This window comes from Pecten maximus, chromosome 3 (assembly GCF_902652985.1).
Source record: "Pecten maximus chromosome 3, xPecMax1.1, whole genome shotgun sequence".
In the NCBI taxonomy this organism is placed as follows: Eukaryota; Metazoa; Mollusca; class Bivalvia; order Pectinida; family Pectinidae; genus Pecten; species Pecten maximus.
In genome coordinates this window covers 2,016,689-2,037,228 of record NC_047017.1, presented here as the reverse complement: position 1 = coordinate 2,037,228, position 20,540 = coordinate 2,016,689, and the positions used below count along the sequence as shown (strand labels likewise).

The window sequence follows — 20,540 nt, the reverse complement described above, 5'->3', positions numbered from 1 at the left end:
ATCAATAGAGTGGTCAGACACGGCATTTGACCGTTTGTCTTTCACAATAATTCTCCGATTAGCTCAACGTGCCCGGCATGTTATTTTGTAGGCGAGGCTTGTGTGTGGTATTATAGAAACTGTATTGTTAGATAGTTACACGAAACTAAGGAGTAGGTTTTGCTTACCAATACAAAGATAGCCATGTTTGCAAATGGCTTATCAAGGTTTCTCAGCAAAGCAAAAATGGTTCAAACATCTTGAGACTTCCGCGGCATATATATTAAACAATAATAACAGGGGAAAGTCCTTGTGAAATTCTTGATAAATTACAATGTTTTAGACTAGATATCTTGTTTGATTGTTTGTTTGTTTATTTGTTTTGTTTGTTTGTTTGTTTGTTTATTTGTTTATTATTTTTTTAATATTGCATTTCAAGGAACCCCGTGTATTAGAATTCATTTCATTTGTAAAATTACGGCCAGCCCCGGGAGCTGTAATTATAAGACGTGTTCTACATCAATTTTCCGCCAAATCATGCGGAACAGCATACACGTTTTGTTGTCTATTGAAATAGACGTGAAATGGATGGCCAACTGAAACAGCTTTACAGCTTATTTTTACTGCGAGTATGTGTCAAGAATTAAAAGGATCAATTTATTTTTACTTATCGGTAATTACCGAAAAATGTTACATTTCTTCATGGGGAATACGTACACGTCATCAATTAGCAAAATGGAATGCCTACAAAGTAGACGTCTACATAATCAAATCGAAGTAAGAACCTCTATATCCTTACACTGTGAGCTAAAAATAAACCTGCCATAGTCCAATCTGGTGATGGAGAGGGATCTCTGGCGCTTTATTCACTACATGGCGAACAAGCTGGTCAGCTCTGTTTGTATCCGGACTACGTCCGCACGACCGGCCTTGAATTTAATGTGGCCCCGAGTAGCCATGACGTCAGCAAGCTCTTCATAAAGGAAGCAAGCAATAAATGTTCGTAACCAGAGACCGATTGGAGAAAAAGCGCTTCCGTGTTTTATGATAGGAAAGTGATAATATTTACGAGTTATCGTTAGTATCGGGTATGCTGTAGAGAATTGTCCACATGCAAATGGCTTTTACATGTGCTGCGAAATTTTATATCACATCCGGTTTGCTTTCGAAAAAGGCAATATATTTTCAATTTTCTTGGTCAAACCTTACCCGGCAGAAATAGCATGGACATGTTCGTCAACATGTAGTCACAGCCAGAAAGCGTTAATGATATTGCTACATGCATATTTTTCATAACAGGTTATTCAATATCAAACACTGTAAACAGTAATTAAGGCAATGCATTATGGGCAACGTCTTCTGAAAATGGCAGTAGTCGCAACATTGAACTCAGAAACAAGGAACTACAACGTAAAGTTTGATTCCATCTATTTAAAGGAATATGCCAAAAAAACATGTCGATTATTACACAACTGGCGTTAGAACAAATACCGTTAGAATTCTGACTGTCAATATTTATTTTGTTATTTCAAATATCGCTGAAGCAGCTCATTCAATCTTATAGTTGATCTTTAGAAGGATTTGACAGAAGTGACATATTGGATGATAATTTTTCGTTAACAATATCTCGCACGACGCCTTGATGAGTCGTAATTGTAGTTATGGAAGGTTTTAGCAAACAATATATGATTCAAATTGCTCTTCTTAGCATTGTGAAGCATTCCATAGCAGTTCTATGTATTGACATCCCGGATGTCCAACATTCGTTTATGTTACATTTCAAATGTTGTATACAGAAAACTAGTATTACCTTTGTAGTATGATTTATTCGACAGCAATGCTCGGAAAGTAATTGTGACGTCACTATACAAGGTCATTTTCATGGCAATAAATACCATGATACAAAGTTATTTTCGACGATCACTATTCGTCTCCTGCTGTTTAACGTAATAATCAGAAACCCCTACATTGAATAACATTCATGTATATATCTATTCATATATAAGAATATTTTTCTTATATTTTTATGAATGAGACCGGAGGAATTTGTCGGATGTTTTGATGATACTGAGCATTATCTGGGTCCGTTTGCGCAATTGTATCAGGCAGATCTGAACGTACTTGTTTAAGACGAACATCAAAGGTGTATATAATTAAACGGCCAGTTTAGACATCTGTATGTATTTGTGTGCTAATAAATGTCCGTGCATGTTTGCTGAGTCATGTAAACGCTCTACACTAGCCCGCGTGTAAGCCGGCATTTAGGGCTGAAAAATCCGGTCATATTACACGTGCGTCACATGACCCAGCTAATATCAAGACGGACTGGCACTCGTCCAGTTATTGCACGTGTGCTAAACTCTATCTAATCACGTGAACTTTTCAGGGTAAAAAAGAAAATAAATATAATTATGACATTGTCAAATTTTCCAATTTCATAAACATTTTCAGAGGCGATGCTATTATGACCTTGTGGCCTTTACTGTCGTGACTTCACCATGAAGTAAAAAATAATTAGTTATCATTACAAAATTATATTCGTTTAAAGAAAGGGGATAATAGGTAATGTTCTACTTTTGATTTCATTATAATTTGCTTTCATACAATGCACGTTGATAGAATTTCCCAAATATTCTTGGATCTGAAATTTTAGAAAGGGTATATGCTTTTTAAATCTTACTGAAGTATTGAATGATTTGCGTCACGTGACTTCCACGTGCAATGGTCAGATATATGATTATGGTGATATTTTAAGAGCAAATGTACTTAACCTTTTTAAATAAGGTGACAGCACCGAGTGTTTATATCTATTTATAATTTATGTATCATGCTATAAAACTGTATCAACAATATTTGCAAGTATAAATACTAATTATGCATCAATATATTTACTGTCAGATATCTAAATGCAATATGTTTCTATCATGTGTGACGATAGTTGTGTCCTGTATAATAATCAACGTGAACGACAACACCTGGTATAGCGTTAAATCTAAATAAAATATTCGGTCAAACTGTTTTAAATTATGCATGTATATTAGTCGTATGTCCGTCAGAACAAACTACATAAGTAAACTGTCGCTATCACCATCATAAAGTCATTGTTTGAATTTTTGTAACACCAAAAAAAAACGTTCTTATTCTGTGACGTCGATGATTGACCAATTGGGTCGACCCATTTCGTATTAATGAATATCAAAACGGTAAACGTCCTTGACATTGGGTTTCCTCTAATGTCGCCGTTGTAACCTTCCATGTCCTGTTTTATACAGAATGAAACAATATTACCTTCCATACCCTGTTTTATATAGAATTAAACAATGTTACCTTCCATACCCTGTTTTATATAGAATTAAACAATATTACCTTCCATGTCCTGTTTTATATAGAATTAAACAATGTTACCTTCCATGTCCTGTTTTATATAGAATTAAACAATGTTACCTTCCATGTCCTGTTTTATATAGAATTAAACAATGTTACCTTCCATGTCCTGTTTTATACAAAATTAAACAATGTTACCTTCCATGTCCTGTTTTATACAGAATTAAACAATGTTGAATTTGTTTGAATTATTGCTGTTCCTGATATTTTTGACCTTTTGTTAAAAAGTCTTAGAAGAAAAAATGCCATTTTACTCGATTTTACCATATCCACAATTGCGTAATTTAAGTGCATTATGGGATATCATTTTGTCACGTGATTGTCCTTTTTGCATCCAAATATTTATATTGCGAGTTACTTTTTTGTTATTACAAATTTGTTATTAACCAATAGGTCATTCCAAAGTTAATTCAGAAAAAATAGAAATCACTAAATATTTTCACGGATGAAAAAATTCAGCGTAATTACGCGAGAACCAGTATTTACTTTGCATTAACGTGGAGGCAGGTAATTCTTTATGGCAATGCGAGTGTATAGGTAAGAGACCTGTCACAAAGCTATAACAGCATGCAATGGACATTGCATTGAAAAACAATTGCGTCTTCTTGTTTGGATAATTCTTTATAAACTATTAGACGATCTTTGCATTGGACATGTTTATGGACGGAATTGCTATTTCTGCACCGAGCGCGCCTTTCTATCCGTTCTAAATGTGAAATCTCAAAACTATTTTATGAATCTCTCTTTGGAAGGAAGCACACATCATAACATACACTTCCAAAACGATATTGTGTTCCTACATTGGCGCCATCTTTGTTAAGAACACCACTGACTCCGCTGAAGCTATGGCAACGTTCTATGTTGAATTAGTTTAATGAATGACGTCTTATTAACCACTTATCTATACCTATACATAATAGCACGTGCGTTTGGTGCTTTCCGAGCATATATCACCATAGTAACAGAGTATCTCACAACACATACAAATAATTGACTATAAACTATCTATTTAAGGTCTGGCATATGCCCAAGCTACAATTTATCTGTGATGTTAAATTATGGAAATATATATTTGATTTTTATTGCTGACAGGAGGAAACATTTAAAATCGTTATATCTAGATGTGAAAACAAATTTCGTATCGGCATTGGATTATGGGAGTTTGCGGGACAATGTTGTTTTGCGCAACTTTGGACCTGGGTTGGATGTTACCGTTGTTTTATTGGTTGTGCACAGTGTAAACTATTTAAAATGCCAGTAAATTCCACCTGGGGCAGCAATGAGCCTGGAATCCGATAATCCCCCGGAAATATATGATGTCCGAACCGGCCAGCTGAACGAGGAGTGGGGGCGCGGGAGGGAAGATGTATATATATCAATGTAAACTTTACCCTAATCAGACCTGCAACAAATATAACTGGGACGACCAGCCATACAGCACTTGTTAGAGATTACGATGACCAAATAGTTTAATGATTTGTCAGCTTTAACGGTTTCATTTTCACCGATTTTATTTACTTTTCGCAAAAACCAACGATTTTATTTAATATGTATTCAATATACATTGATGTATATTCCCTATATATTGTTGAGAAAGATATCAAAATATATCACATTTTCGGCATATTTATGTCGTTTGAGTTGTAACAAAAACGAACATCAAGCTAGTGATGTTTACGCTCAGTTTATGCGTTCTGTATGTGATAACCATCATCGCCAGCAGCAGCCGGTTGAAGAACGTACCACGTGCTTTGGCCATTTTCGCTTCTGGTATCGTCCGCTTACCCTGCTTGACCTGACGATGACCCTCCCTTACCGTGATGCTCTGCTACAACTGCTCACAAACTCTATTAATTTTACATTCTATCATAATTAAATTTCTCTCACTGAAAAAAATAACATATTTAGTCCTGATACGGTCAGCGATAACCTGCCGACACTCCTTTATTCATGAAGTGTTTCTTTACAATGTCCAGTTTAACAGTCTAATGAAAGACACGCATGACTAATCATTTGGTGCATCGCGGTAATGCAGACAACCAATGAACTGCAAAACCAGTCAAATGTACATATCTCACTAATTAATTATTATGTTGAAGTAGGAATCGTGTATATTGTTTTTATTTAGCATTACAGGAATAAATATCAACATATTCTATTTATAGTGCCTTTTCTTTTATTTCCTAGGTGTATTAAAGTCAAAAACGAAGGGAAAGACAAAATGGTCAACAAACTAAACCGATGAGGGATTTCATAATACAATTTTAAGGTACAGTATTATCTACATTATTTACTTAGATACCCTGTAATACAGATTTACTTAGATACCTTGTAATACTGATTTACTTAGATACCCTGTAATACTGATTTACTTAAATACCCTTAGATACCCTGTAATACTGATTTACTTAGATACCCTTAGATACCCTGTAATACTGATTTACTTAGATACCCTTAGATACCCTGTAATACTGATTTACTTAGATACCCTGTAATACAGATTTACTTAGATACCCTGTAATACTGATTTACTTAGATACCTTGTAATACTGATTTACTTAGATACCCTGTAATACTGATTTACTTAGATACCCTGTAATACTGATTTTCTTAGATACCCTGTAATACTGATTTACTTAGTTACCCTTAGATACCCTGTAATACTGATTTACTTAGATACCCTGTAATACTGATTTACTTAGATACCCTGTACTACTGATTTACTTAGATACCCTTAGATACTCTGTAATACTGATTTACCTAGATACCCTGTAATACTGATTTACTTAGATACCCTGTAATACTGATTTACTTAGATACCCTGTAATACTGATTTACTTAGATACCCTGTAATACTGATTTACTTAGATACCCTGTAATACTGATTTACTTACATTGTAGATACCCTGTAATACAGATTTACTTAGATACCCTGTAATACTGATTTACTTAGATACCCTGTACAACTGATTTACTTAGATACCCTGTAATACTGATTTACTTAGATACCCTGTAATACTGATTTACTTAGATACCCTGTACTACTGATTTACTTAGATACCCTGTAATACTGATTTACTTAGATACCCTGTACAACTGATTTACTTAGATACCCTGTAATACTGATTTACTTAGATACCCTGTAATACAGATTTACTTAGATACCCTGTAATACCCTGTAATACTGATTTACTTAGATACTCTGTAATACTGATTTACTTAGATACCCTGTAATACTGATTTACTTAGATACCCTGTAATACAGATTTACTTAGATACCCTGTAATACTGATTTACTTAGATACCCTGTGATACTGATTTACTTAGATACCCTGTAATATTGATTTACTTAGATACCCTGTAATACTGATTTACTTAGATACCCTGTAATACTGATTTACTTAGATACCCTGTAATACTGATTTACTTAGATACCCTGTAATACTGATTTAATTAGATACCCTGTAATACAGATTTACTTAGATACCCTGTATACTGATTTACTTAGATACCCTGTAATACTGATTTACTTAGATACCCTTAGATACCCTGTAATACTGATTTACTTAGATACCCTTAGATACCCTGTAATACTGATTTACTTAGATACCCTGTAATACTGATTTACTTAGATACCCTGTATACTGATTTACTTAGATACCCTTAGATACCCTGTAATACTGATTTACTTAGATACCCTGTATACTGATTTACTGAGATACCCTGTATACTGATTTACTTAGATACCCTGTAATACTGATTTACTTAGATACCCTGTAATACTGATTTACTTAGATACCCTGTAATACTGATTTACTTAGATACCCTGTAATACTGATTTACTTAGATACCCTGTAATACAGATGTACGTACATTTTGTAGATACTCTGTACTTTTGATTTACTCAGATGATAAATATTGTATATGACTTACTTGGTTGAAATACATTGCTTTTAAGTATTACTTGCAAACAGTCTATTTCGCCTATCATTGGTACTATCTTTACCTCACTAGAAATTCTTGTCACGAAAATGAACCATATTGAAGGTGTTGTCATGGAAATGAACCATATTGAAGGTGTTGTCATGGAAATGAACCATTTTGAAGGTGTTGTCATGGAAATGAACCATATTGAAGGTGTTGTCATGGAAATGAACCATTTTGAAGGTGTTGTCATGGAAATGAACCATATTGAAGGTGTTGTCATGGAAATGAACCATATTGAAGGTGTTGTCGTAAGCCGTTATGGAAATGAATCATGTTGAAGATGTCGTAAACCGGAATGGCAATGAACCGTGTTGAAGGTGTCGTAAACCGGAATGGCAATGAACCATGTTGAAGGTGTCGTAAACCGGAATGGCAATGAACCATGTTGAAAGTGTCGTAAACCGGAATGGCAATGAACCATGTTGAAGGTGTCGTAAACCGGAATGGCAATGAACCATGTTGAAAGTGTCGTAAACCGGAATGGCAATGAACCATGTTGAAGGTGTCGTAAACCGGAATGGCAATGAACCATATTGAAGGTGTCGTAAACCGGAATGGCAATGAACCGTGTTGAAGGTGTCGTAAACCGGAATGGCAATGAACCATGTTGAAGGTGTCGTAAACCGGAATGGCAATGAACCATATTGAAGGTGTCGTAAACCGGAATGGCAATGAACCGTGTTGAAGGTGTCGTAAACCGGAATGGCAATGAACCGTGTTGAAGGTGTCGTAAACCGGAATGGCAATGAACCGTGTTGAAGGTGTCGTAAACCGGAATGGCAATGAACCATGTTGAAGGTGTCGTAAACCGGAATGTCGTAATACAACGAGCTAAGACTCGTTAAATATAATCTTATATGAAATAAAAAAACTTATCCAGGATCTAATATATTTAGATCTACAATATCATTATACGTCATACCATGCCAAGAAATTCCCGGATTAGGTTTCTGATTGGTCAATATGAAATGACGTGGCATTTGAGTTACAATGCACACATCGCACTAAATGTCACGAAGACATTTTCAACAACTGCACGAATCGATTTTATCGATCGTATCCAGGAGGTTAAGCTGCCGGACATCAGTTGACTCCTAACTGTAGTAAAACTACCCAACCAATGAGACCATTAAAACCCATTGATAAGGGGAGAGGCCTATCTTAAGTGAAAGTGACCTTTTTGAAAAAAACTTTTGTGAATTCTTGAACGTTGAATGGTTGATGCTGTCAGGTTTTAGACACACTGGTCATTTTATTTGGTCAGTGTTTGACAGGACTAGTTCATAGACGTGCCCTGATTATCATTTTACTGGTGAAAAATGTTATTACTAAAAACTCAACTGTCCGTCATAGCGATTGTTACTGAGTGAGTTCTTTGTTGTGCCCTTATTTGGTAAGCACATTTGGTCTTTGTTTTTTTTGAGTAAGAATAACACATTAGTGGTCAAAATCCCTAGCTAGGGATAATTATGTCGTCATCCTTTCTCATTGGTCATTCAAAGCTGTCAAATCTTCTGACAACGGAATGTCACGTGTCAGTAGATGACCATTGCTATTACGGTCTGTACAACACATGATTGTGAGTTTTATATTGTACGGGAGAAGATGATATTTAAATGGGTGTCATTATTGTCAGAGTTTGAGGTCACACATTTGGAAGATTATGAGAACCATTTCATTACTTTTTCTTTCAACCGCAACATCAAACATGGTCAAATTCTTGTGACGGGCTGTTTCCTGTATGTAGGTCACTTAAGTGAATCATCGTATCGTCTCTTCATTTTGAACCGTTGGTATTGCAAATTAATGTTCATGCATTTATTTCGACATCTTTGTCAGTAAGGTAAACAATGAAACTATTCCTAATAAATCCTGACATTTGACAGTATATAGTTATTATCAAACAAGTAAAAGACTTAATGTATGAAATAAATTCAGAACGAGACAGGAACCAACGGTCGCCAAATCTGTCCTTCACTCTTCAATCTTAAGAAATGACCATCTGAATTTGACAATGTGTAAAAATCATGCAACCATAGTGCAAATACGAAGCGAATCTATTGAGGGATTCTAAGATGTTAACAAGAAACCATCTACATTAAGGAATTAGCTTTAAAAAATGTTCTAGTAAAACCCCGTCACTACCCCACCCATGTACTAGTAACACCCGTCACCAACCCTCCCTTGTACTAGTAATACCCCGTCACCACCCCTCCCCTGTACTAGTAAAACCCCGTCACCACCACTCCCCTGTACTAGTAATACCCCGTCACCACCCCTCCCCTGTACTAGTAAAACCCCGTCACTACCCCACCCATGTACTAGTAACACCCGTCACCAACCCTCCCTTGTACTAGTAATACCCCGTCACCACCCCTCCCCTGTACTAGTAAAACCCCGTCACCACCACTCCCCTGTACTAGTAATACCCCGTCACCATCCCTCCCCTGTACTAGTAATACCCCGTCACCAGCCCTCCCCTGTACTAGTAATACCCCGTCACCAACCCTCCCCTGTACTAGTAATACCCCGTCACCACCCCTCCCCTGTACTAGTAATACCCCGTCACCACCCCTCCCCTGTACTAGTAATACCCCGTCACTACCCCTCCCCTGTATTAGTAATACCTCGTCACCACCCCTCCCCTGTACTAGTAATACCCCGTCACCACCCCTCCCCTATACTAGTAATACCCCGTCACCACCCCTCCCCTGTACTAGTAATACCACGTCACCACCCCTCTCCTGTACTAGTAATACCACGTCACCACCCCGCCCCTATACTAGCAATACCCCGTCACCACCCCTCCCCTGTACTAGTAATACCCCGTCTCCATCCCTCCCCTGTACTAGTAATACCTCATCACCCTCCCTCCCCTGAACTAGTAATACCTCGTCACCACCCCTCCCCTGTACTAGTAATACCCCGTCACCACCCCTCCCCTGTACTAGTAATACCCCGTCTCCATCCCTCCCCTGTACTAGTAATATCCCGTCACCACCCCTCCCCTGTACTAGTAATACCCGTCACCACCCCTCCCCTGTACTAGTAATACCCCGTCACCACCCCTCCCCTGTACTAGTAATACCCCGTCACTACCCCTCCCCTGTACTAGTAATACCCGTCACCCTCCCTCCCCTGTACTAGTAATACCCCGTCACCACCCCTCCCCTATACTAGTAATACCCCGTCACCACCCCTCCCCTGTACTAGTAATACCCGTCACCCTCCCTCCCCTGTACTAGTAATACCCCGTCACCACCCCTCCCCTGTACTAGTAATACCCCGTCACCATCCCTCCCCTGTACTAGTAATACCCCGTCACCACCCCTCCCCTCTACCAGTAATACCCCGTCACCACCCCTCCCCTGTACTAGTAATACCCCGTCACCATCCCTCCCCTGTACTAGTAATACCCCCGTCTCCATCCCTCCCCTGTAGCTAGTAATACCCCCGTCAACTACCCCTCCCCCTTACCTAGTAATACCCCGTCACCACCCTCCCATGGTCCCTGTACTAGTAATACCCCCGTCACCACCCCCTCCCCTGTACTAGTAATACCCCGTCACCACCCCTCCCCTGTACTAGTAATACCCCGTCACCACCCCTCCCCTGTACTAGTAATACCCCGTCACCACCCCTCCCCTGCACTGGTTATACATTTGAACTTCCCTCCAGTCGAATAACGGGTACTTTCCTCTCTGCTGATTGAAAAAATGTCAGTCTTATTTTTTTGTAATTACCTAAACGTGAAATATGAATCAATAGAAATAGTAAATGGTAAGTGAAATACGACGAAAACAAAGAACATAATAGCGACCTATCACAGCTGCCGACTCGTCCCAGAACAACTTCCTGTGAAGCCGTGTTTAACAAATATGGAATTCTAAAGAAAGGTATATGTAGCTTGTGTCCCCGGTTTTTAGTTCTATAAACTAAGGATATCAATAACACTTGAGGCTGTTCTATCCATCATGCCGACAGCCTCCCGGCGTGGAGAGTATTGTCACAGCCCCATGTTTAATTCAGCTGTTAGATTTTATACGTTGAACACACGACACTCTGACTATGTGAATCCTCGCTCGCGTGTGAGTTAGATAATAGAAATATTTAAATTAGGATCATCCCTGTCATTCATACAAATTCGTTGAGTTGCGTTTCGTTAAAGATTTTTTTTTTTTTTTACTGTTTGTTGACTATGATATGTCACATTCTCGTCAGTATTTTGATTATTGATTACTAAAACACAAAGGTCTGGTTGATTATTTATTGTTTCAAAACCCTAGTATTTATCTATCTTCTTTATTGATTTTACTCACTTTCTCTCCTTTGAATGAATAATGCATTGTTTTAGCAGTATGTAATTGGTTTTTGATACTCTTATATCAGTAATGGTTTGTACAGGTGGTTTTATTTTGAACATTCCTATAGCTTGCCCAAAGAAAACGGAGAGAAATCAAAAGGTTATGCCTATTACGGTCAAGCCAGGAGACAATAACATATTTTGATACGAAAATATTCTATATAAACTATAGCAATGAAAAACAAAACATGTGAGGACAATCAACCAGGTGAAAAAATTGGGTAAATTATCACGGATCATATCTATAAGTTACGGCGGTTATTATGATTATTGCTAAATCAATTATTCAGACACACTACACCAAAGCGAGTTTACTAATACCAGCGTACTAGCTATATACCACACTCGTTAAAGGAAGGAACAATTTTATTATTCATTTGGTCAACTGGTAAACATTTCGTTTTATTTATTAGAGTTGAAGCACACAAACATATTAAATAATTCATTACATGTGTTTGATTTGCTACACGTGGAATGGAAAATTCTATTCATGATCACAGAATGACATTGTCTCGACAGTCATTGACTAATAATTGAATATCAGGTAGAGATGTTGACGTTTATTGTTTTTTTGTGTTTTTTTTTTAAGTTGCCTCGCAAAGGTATCAATGCATATGACCATAGTTTACTAGTGCTGTTAACCATATAAACTGTTCTTCCTTTTAAATCGCTTCCTTTTAAACCCCCAACACACACCAACATACATCATCCCCACCTCCAACTTCCTCTTTTTCTTTTCTTTTTCTCTTTAGGGTTGTATTCCTTGAAGTAAAAATGCGTAATTTCGCTTTAACTACTTCTTTTCCATGTATATAAAACTTTGTCTTAATGAAAACAATCAACTTTATTTTTCAAAAAGTCTATTTCCTCAATTGTACATAATCTATTTTAATCACCCACAATCATCAACCAATAAACCAATCTTTGGGAATGTTTACATAAAGAGATGGACAACGACATAATTTACAGAGAAGGATGTGTATATAAGAAAACATCCCTGCAATATGTTGTATCATAGGTTATTGAAAGGAAATCATGTGACAAAATTCACAGAAAGACACTTTGAATACACAGTATAAACTTCCCGAGGGAATGGGGCTTCTTGGATTTCTAATTATGTCGTCAGATTAGGGACAATGGAAATAACACCTAAAGCTTGCCTGTCGTCAAATTAACAACGTGAATGTCATAGGGTATCACATAGTGAAAACTTTCAAGTCACCCTAAAAATATCTCGCCACAAATCAAATAATCTACAGCTATTTATTAATTTAGTACTTTCAGTTCCATTTAGATACACCTGTGCTTTTTTTTCTGTTGTGTCACGTTTTGCAATCAGGCATAAGACTCCCCCGAGAAAAATTTGTACATTTTTTATTCGTGTATCACTACGACAATCTGATAATGTGACGTCACACACTTTCGGTTTTGTTATAAAGAGTGTCAAAGGTAAATTGTAATGAGTTCATAATAATTATAGGTAGAGAACAAATAAAATGATGACAATGATGATCTGATAAGGTGACGTCATAAAACTTTCGGTTTTGTTATAATGAGTGTCAAGGTAAGTTGTAATGAGTTCAGTATAATGAAAAGTACAGAACAAATAGAATAATGATAATGATAATAAAAAATCAAACTGATCAGAAGAAACAGCGATTATGTGTGAGCTTATCGCTTCATGAAATAGTCATATTAACTTTATAACAGGTAAAGACTTTATTTCTGTAGATGACACTTGAGCCCGAGAAACTAATCTCATTGCTTATAGAGAATAGGTTATTTAATTATAGTGCACATATTACCTTTCAAAAATAGTCTTTCTACTCACAAAATATATGTATAATACTGGTGAACTCATTCATCTGGTAATGGAAACATGCAACTTTCATATTTCTGAAAAAATATTATTACATTCGATATTGTCATCTTTTATGAGAAAGAAACGTGACATTAGGCAAGCGTGATGGCTTATTAATTTCAGGTAGGTACCAAACGACATCAGATATGCATGATAACGCATAACGAATCGATTAACACTCCTCTGTTTTTCAAAAATGTATTGGTGCATGACACATTAACTTCATTAACATGCACACATGTATAATGTAAAAAATTATTACCTGTTTTGTAGTAGGTGGGGTTAGCTCGTATATTATGCGACGACATGGTTGATAACGTAAAACTCCAACTGCTTTTTATCAAAACACGTTTTCGTGTAACTAAATAATTAACAACATTCGCAAATTGGGGACTAAATAATTTACATTGTTGATACCTTCGTGACTGTAGAGACCATTCTGTATTGAACCGGGTACATTAGGGGATTCACACTTCTTATCTCCTAGCATTTCATTCATTAACATCCTGATGAAAACAGAGTTGGCAGAGGGATACCACACAAGCTTTATCTTACCTCATGACATAACGATCTGCTGTGTTATAGTGACAACGAAATCACCTTTGTTTTTGTAGGATTTCAAGGTAAGGCTATTATTTCTCAATTTGTCAAGACATATAGTTGATCTGAATTATGCCTACATTCAACTGATGTTTCCAATATGTGTAAGCTAAAGTAGTAAATATTTTTTGAGAAACAATATCAATTTCATCTTTGGAGAACAAATTGAGACATTAGATTTGTATATATATATTATATTTTGTATAAGAAATGAACAAACATTTCATCAATTTATTTACCTTTGTTTTTTTTGTTTTTTTTGCCATTTTCAATATTATTTTTAGGGTTGAGTAGGTTAAAGCAGAAAGTGCAAAAGTCTTTGAAAATCAAATAAGATGATATTTATAGAATACCATGTAATTTGCACTCGAAATCTCTAGAAAATTCCACATAGCAAGTTACTGTCAACAGCTTTGAAAATCAAATGAGAGTTTGTGTAATAAACCATCACCCATGTCTAGATACAATTCAACATGACATTCCACATTCAAAATGAAAAGCATTTAAAAGGATTTCTCTTTTTACACTTTGCTTGCTTTATCAGTTTCTGTTGGAATGTCATTCCTTATGATGAATACTAATGTATCAATTGACTTTTTTAACGATACAATATATAATCACCATTTCACAAAATTAAACCTATATAACCTCCTTTTTGTAAATGATAATATTCAGAGCAACAGATGGAATTTGAGAAAAACAAGGTTTTATTTTCAGCCAATCAGCAATAATTCATCTAAAAAAAACATGTATTGTACCTATACATTTATTGTTTGGCTATTTTTTTCATCTAAATTGGCAATATTGACTTTGTATTTGATTCAAGAAAATGAATTAATATTTAATCCTGGCGCTGCTATGCCACAATTGTCATAAACTTACTTTGAGGAAAACAGTTTTTTTATCAGCAACGCAACAAGGTACTTTACAAGTTTAAATAGATAAATAAAGTCTGAAAGCAAAATGGGTGCGACAACGATTTAGGAAGTTGTATTTTCCAACTAATGCATTAAACAGAAATCTTTTTAAAAAAAAACCACATCAGCAATGAGTTTGTTATAGAGCAATGTCTATCGGCGTGAGTCACTTGTAAACAAATCACTCCTGTACGGAAGGGCAAGTAGGTGCGTTTAAGGGATGGATTTGGTAATATGTTTTATTATGTTTGGGTAGCATTGTCATCTTTGATTGTTATTCAGCGTTAGATAAATGATTGAAATGCTCACTCACTCGAATAAATGTCTTCGTTCTACTTGGAAGGGAACAATTTATTTCCCGAAATTATAGCTCAAAACAAAGACACTATGTTTACATTTATTTATTTCATTATTTTTTTGTTTTTTTTTTGTTATTTTGTTTTGTTTTTGTTTTGTTTTTGTTTGTTTTTGTTTTTTTTTTATTTTTTCATTTAATTCAAATTTGTTAGTTCTTGATTCTGTTATATTTAAAAAGCGTTGATTAATTTGAAATTACACATGGATAAATCTAAGCATTATTCGGGAACGAAAAATCAAGGATTTCCTTTTGAGAAAAACAATGACGTAAATTCGATGTATGCTGATATGATATAGAGTCGTAGGTGTATAAAAACACTATTTAAACTGGCTTTAATGTAAAATTAATCATTCGTATAAAGTTTGACCTCAAGATAAAAAGGTGATATTAGTTTTTCATGTCGACTACTGATATTGAATGACATTTTGTGTATGCGTATGTGACCTTCATCCATTTTTAAAATGTACATTGAATGTTTACAAAGAGCTCCCCATTGATAAACAAGTATCAGTTCCATACTATCGAACTCTAACCTTATCTAAGTTTGGCCCGGGAATTTAGATACGCACACATACACATGTACAATGCGAGTCAATCCTAAATATTTACATATGTAGATATATAATTGACAGGCCACACCTCCTGCCTGGTACACATAACACTGTAGATGTTGTGTGACCTATTGACTAACCCCTCATGGTCCCTGTACCTACACCTCCGCCATGCCCGTAGATTTTCTCGTTTCCTCGGACACCATGCTTTAACGTGTCTAGAGGGTCTGGGCCACCAGATACAGTGGGTGTAACCCCTAGGTAAGTACCTATCTCACATGATCTCTCCTTCTTTCTTGTACCGAGAAATGTCCAATATAAAATAGACTATACACAGTGTGTGACCTGACCCACAGTGAACTTTTCCGCTTAGATGACCACATACGCTAACCTCGCCTTCTGACAGATTTAACTTGTTTACCATATGAAAAAGGTCTGTCAGTATGATAATTTTGTGCGCATTTTAATGAATGACACAGAATGGGTCATTTTCTATACATGGTCAAGATATGGAGTCTCTGCTGTGTTGTAGCCAGGGCTCTTCGCGCTGAGTGTAGGGGATATCCCTACACACGTACTCGAGGTCGTGTGCCACACGTTCCTAGCTTGTGTAAGCCTGGACCCGGCTTTGTATATATAACACTGTTTGCCCATGCCGACTGGTCTATTCCAGTTACATTCCCCGATATTATTCAACAAAATTACGACCGCATACTGTTGCGCAGGTTTTTTTCAGTTATTAGAACGAGGCTGTAGCCTGGTGCCCTCCCCTTCGCCGTGTGGCCTTACGCAACCTGGTCTGAACTGACCAATAGGGGCGGTGTTTGTGCACTTTAAAGTCATGAATGGAGAGAATGGACATGCCCCACAAACCGGCTGTGATGGTCTGATTGGTTAGTTAATTTGAGATTACGTGAAATGCCAAATGATGTGGATAAAGTTAGCTAGCGTCACCTAAGGTCATGGACAGGCTCACACGGCCGTTTGGGTATGTTGGGCAACGAAAATATTATTACATGTTCGGCAGGAAAACAAGTGCATTTCAAGGACAGCTGGACGACTTTCGTGTTAATTCTACAGAATGGTAATGTGTATTCCCACAAGGAACAATAGCCAGTTGATTTTGGTCTTTCATTTGAACCCGGTATGTATTTTAATGACTCATGTATATAACACTTTAGTATGTAGTGGAGAAGGGGACCATTGCTCAAAGGCCTTACTTTATGTAGTGAGTGGGGTACATACATAATACACGTGGGGGTTTGAGATGGCATCCGGGGCCTCGTGTCATGTAGTGTACAAAATTATCAACAAGTGTATTGTGTGTTATACTGAAGGCATGTTTAGAGTTTTGCCACCTTGTTGTGTGTGTGTGTATAAATATGTACACAGTACTGACCTGTTGTGTTATTCTTCACTTCATAATGAGCAACCATTACATAGTCATTACGTAGAAATCTATAAAAAGTCTGCTATAAATGTTATGAGAATTTGTTGTTTTGATGTGTTGTAGGTCAAATGTATAAGAAAGAAACAACTGTGAAATATAAGGGACCTACTTCATAGCTAAGGTTGAATCACATGAGATGGCTGAGAATGGTACAACGCATAGTAATACGGAGATACTACAAGCCAATAATCACAGTCGCCATAATGACGTCTTGGAGCACGGAGAGGCCATGCGCAATGGCCATATGCAAATCGCTATAAAACAGGAGTCGAAGTACAGTAGTTATTCCTCGGAGGATTCGGAAGATTCACCTTTAGACTTTTCGTGTAAAAAAAGAAAATTCGTGGAGCATGACACATCTGGAAGGGAATCTGTTCCGTCTTCATCGTCTAATGCAGATTCCTCGAGTTTGGCGGACGGAAGGAAATCTTCCGATCCCGAGGATGGGATGTTATTCAATGGGATGTTACATAATCGGGATTTATCAGACAGACAGATTGAACCCGGGGAAATTAAGCACCCACCAGAAAGGTGTTCTCCAGGAACCACGGCGGCATTGGCAGGTATGATGTCAAACATTCATGCAGGCTTTATGTCCCCAACTCAGCTTCTAGGAGGTGTGTTTCCAAATAGCATGGTTGACCCTAGGGTGTCACAACATAATGGTTCGAGGCCATTCAAGGCCTATCCAAAAGACCCTCTTGCTATGTCAATGGGTGCATTTGGCCTTCCCCATGGTTTTTCTCCCTTTCAAGGAATGGATGCAAGTATGTTGCAGGCACTGAATATAAGTGGAGAAGAGTTTATGGAAATGTACAAAAAACAGTTGCAATCATTGAGAGACAGGGATAATAACGGCAGTAGGGGACTAAGCCACTATGAGTCTACCCCAAAGTCGTCCACCCATGCCTCTCCCCCATCGTCATCAGCCATTAGCTCAAACAATGACAGAATTTCCAATGGCAGCATGAACAGTAGTCCCAGCATAGGCAGCTCCCCACCATTGTTTTCCGTGCCTAGTTCAAGTATAGGTATGGACATAACAGCCTCAGGCAGAAAACGACCAAAAACTCTACCCGAGGAACAGAAGGATGAAGCTTACTGGGAAAGGAGAAGAAAGAACAACGATGCAGCAAAGAGGTCACGGGATGCTCGGAGAGCTAAAGAGGATCAGATTGCAATAAGAGCAGCTTTGTTGGAACAGGAAAATCTTAAACTTCGTGTAGAGGTAGCTGCTTTGAAAACTGAAACTGCAAAGCTCAGATGCATGCTATACAATAGCTGAATTCCTGGATTAAAACATTTTCTCTATGTGTATCTTGTTTTAACATAGACATCGATCTACCTCAAAACTTCTTACTCAGGTTACGTTTGTACATATTGTATCAACTCAGGTATGTGAATATATTTTGAAATTTATATTTACAAAACAATAAGCTCTTCTATATTGAAATGAATGTGAAACAAGCATTGTTATCAGAAATGCTTGAATTTTTATATAAAGTGTTATATTCTCCATCAATCATTGGTCTCTACGGACAACAGATATTGTTGACTATAAGGTTTTACTCACTTCCTTCCCCGTTTGTCCCAGGGGATAACGTTATTCATATGACATTTTTAAACAAGCACTGTATGAAGACTGTTCAGGAACATTTGTATTGCTCTTTTCCTGTTAAAAGAAACATTGATATTTACATGTTAGAATAACATTTTTGTGTGTTTTCATTGTGTAAATACATTTTGTTTTAGATTTGAATGTAATGTAGATTTTTATATGGACTATTTCAATCCATCACTGTTGATGTTAAATCAGATCATCATAACATTGAATACCCTCTAAGCTCCTTATATAATCAATGATGCATATCGTTGACTTCAATAACATGGGTAACGTATTGTACAAGGATTGTCCCTGGTCATTATACGATACCTTGTAGGAGTTATCAGGTGTATGATTCCACCAAATGAAAATCTGTTTGACATGAGCAATGAAGGATTGAAGGAGTCAAAACTATTTGGTAATCTCAGGGAGTTCTGATTACATCACTTAAATGCATGTCATGCAGTTCACGTATTCTTCTTAATCATTTTCAATTTTTAAACATATGTTCGAAAGAGATTAAGATTGAGAGATATATATTGAGAGAGATATTATTGAGAGAGAGAGAGAGAGAGAGAGAGAGAGAGAGAGAGAGAGAGAGAGAGAGAGAGAGAGACAGACAGAGACAGACAGACAGACAGACAGAGACAGAGACACAGACAGTCAGAGAGAGACACAGACAGACAGAGAGAGAGAGAGAGAAATGATTCGATTTTTCTTGCGATTGTTATAAAATGCATTCAAAGTGCTTAATGGAACAAGAATTTAGTATTAGCATGTAAGCAGGGAGTGAATGAATACATTTATATATTACTTTGATCGACATTTTTATGCATGCACAGTGCTACGTATTGCTTTGTAAGTTGTGTTGATTGTTTACCATTAATTACATTCTACCTCGACTAGTAATAAATTATAGTAATGTATGATGGAGCTGACGGGTACTTGAGCTGTGGTATTCTATATGTGTACATATACTCTATATATCTTATACAAAATGTACCTCAAAACTATTGCAAATGTTCGAACAATGCCGACTTGCTGTATATTCATCTTTAACCTATAAGTTAAGTTTGTGTCCACGTGATAACTACGCTACCAACTACCTCTTTTTGATACATGTTATAACTCGATGTTTCTATTTATATATTTGTCTTGTCAATATGTTTACACATATAGCCCTATTTTTAGATCATACAGATATTCGTACAAAGATTGACTTGATTCAGTCCCTTATAAAATGTAATTAAAGTTCGTTTCCATTTAATTCATACGCCAGAACAACTTAGATTATTTTATTGCTATATATTTGACACTTTAAAATTAAATCTTTTTTTTTCTGAGATCTCTAAATTTGTGCCAGTAAATAACTCTAAAGTTGTTACGGTAAATATAATTGTATTGAAATCTATCACTTGTCAACTGTTAAAAACAAATCAAAACAAGTATAATTTAAAAAAAAAATTAAACTTCTACTTCAACATTTC

The 20,540-nt window shown here is 36.6% G+C and overlaps 1 protein-coding gene across 4 annotated transcripts in view; it reads left to right on the top strand.

Annotated features, from left to right (window-relative positions):
• LOC117322927 overlaps positions 1 to 19,639 on the top strand; it is a 48,348-nt gene extending 28,709 nt beyond the window's left edge. For 2 of the 4 annotated variants that reach the window (XM_033877894.1, XM_033877893.1), the window contains exons 2-3: positions 5,551 to 5,632; positions 17,514 to 19,639. In XM_033877894.1, coding sequence (XP_033733785.1) covers positions 17,587 to 18,735 — 1,149 coding nt within the window. In that variant the 5' untranslated portion in view covers positions 5,551 to 5,632; positions 17,514 to 17,586 and the 3' untranslated portion in view covers positions 18,736 to 19,639. Of the gene's footprint in view, positions 1 to 5,550; positions 5,633 to 15,980; positions 16,262 to 16,313; positions 17,145 to 17,513 lie in introns of those variants that run through there. The other 2 variants (XM_033877895.1, XM_033877892.1) reach the window with 2 other exon arrangements.
• The last annotated feature ends 901 nt before the right edge of the window (positions 19,640 to 20,540 follow it).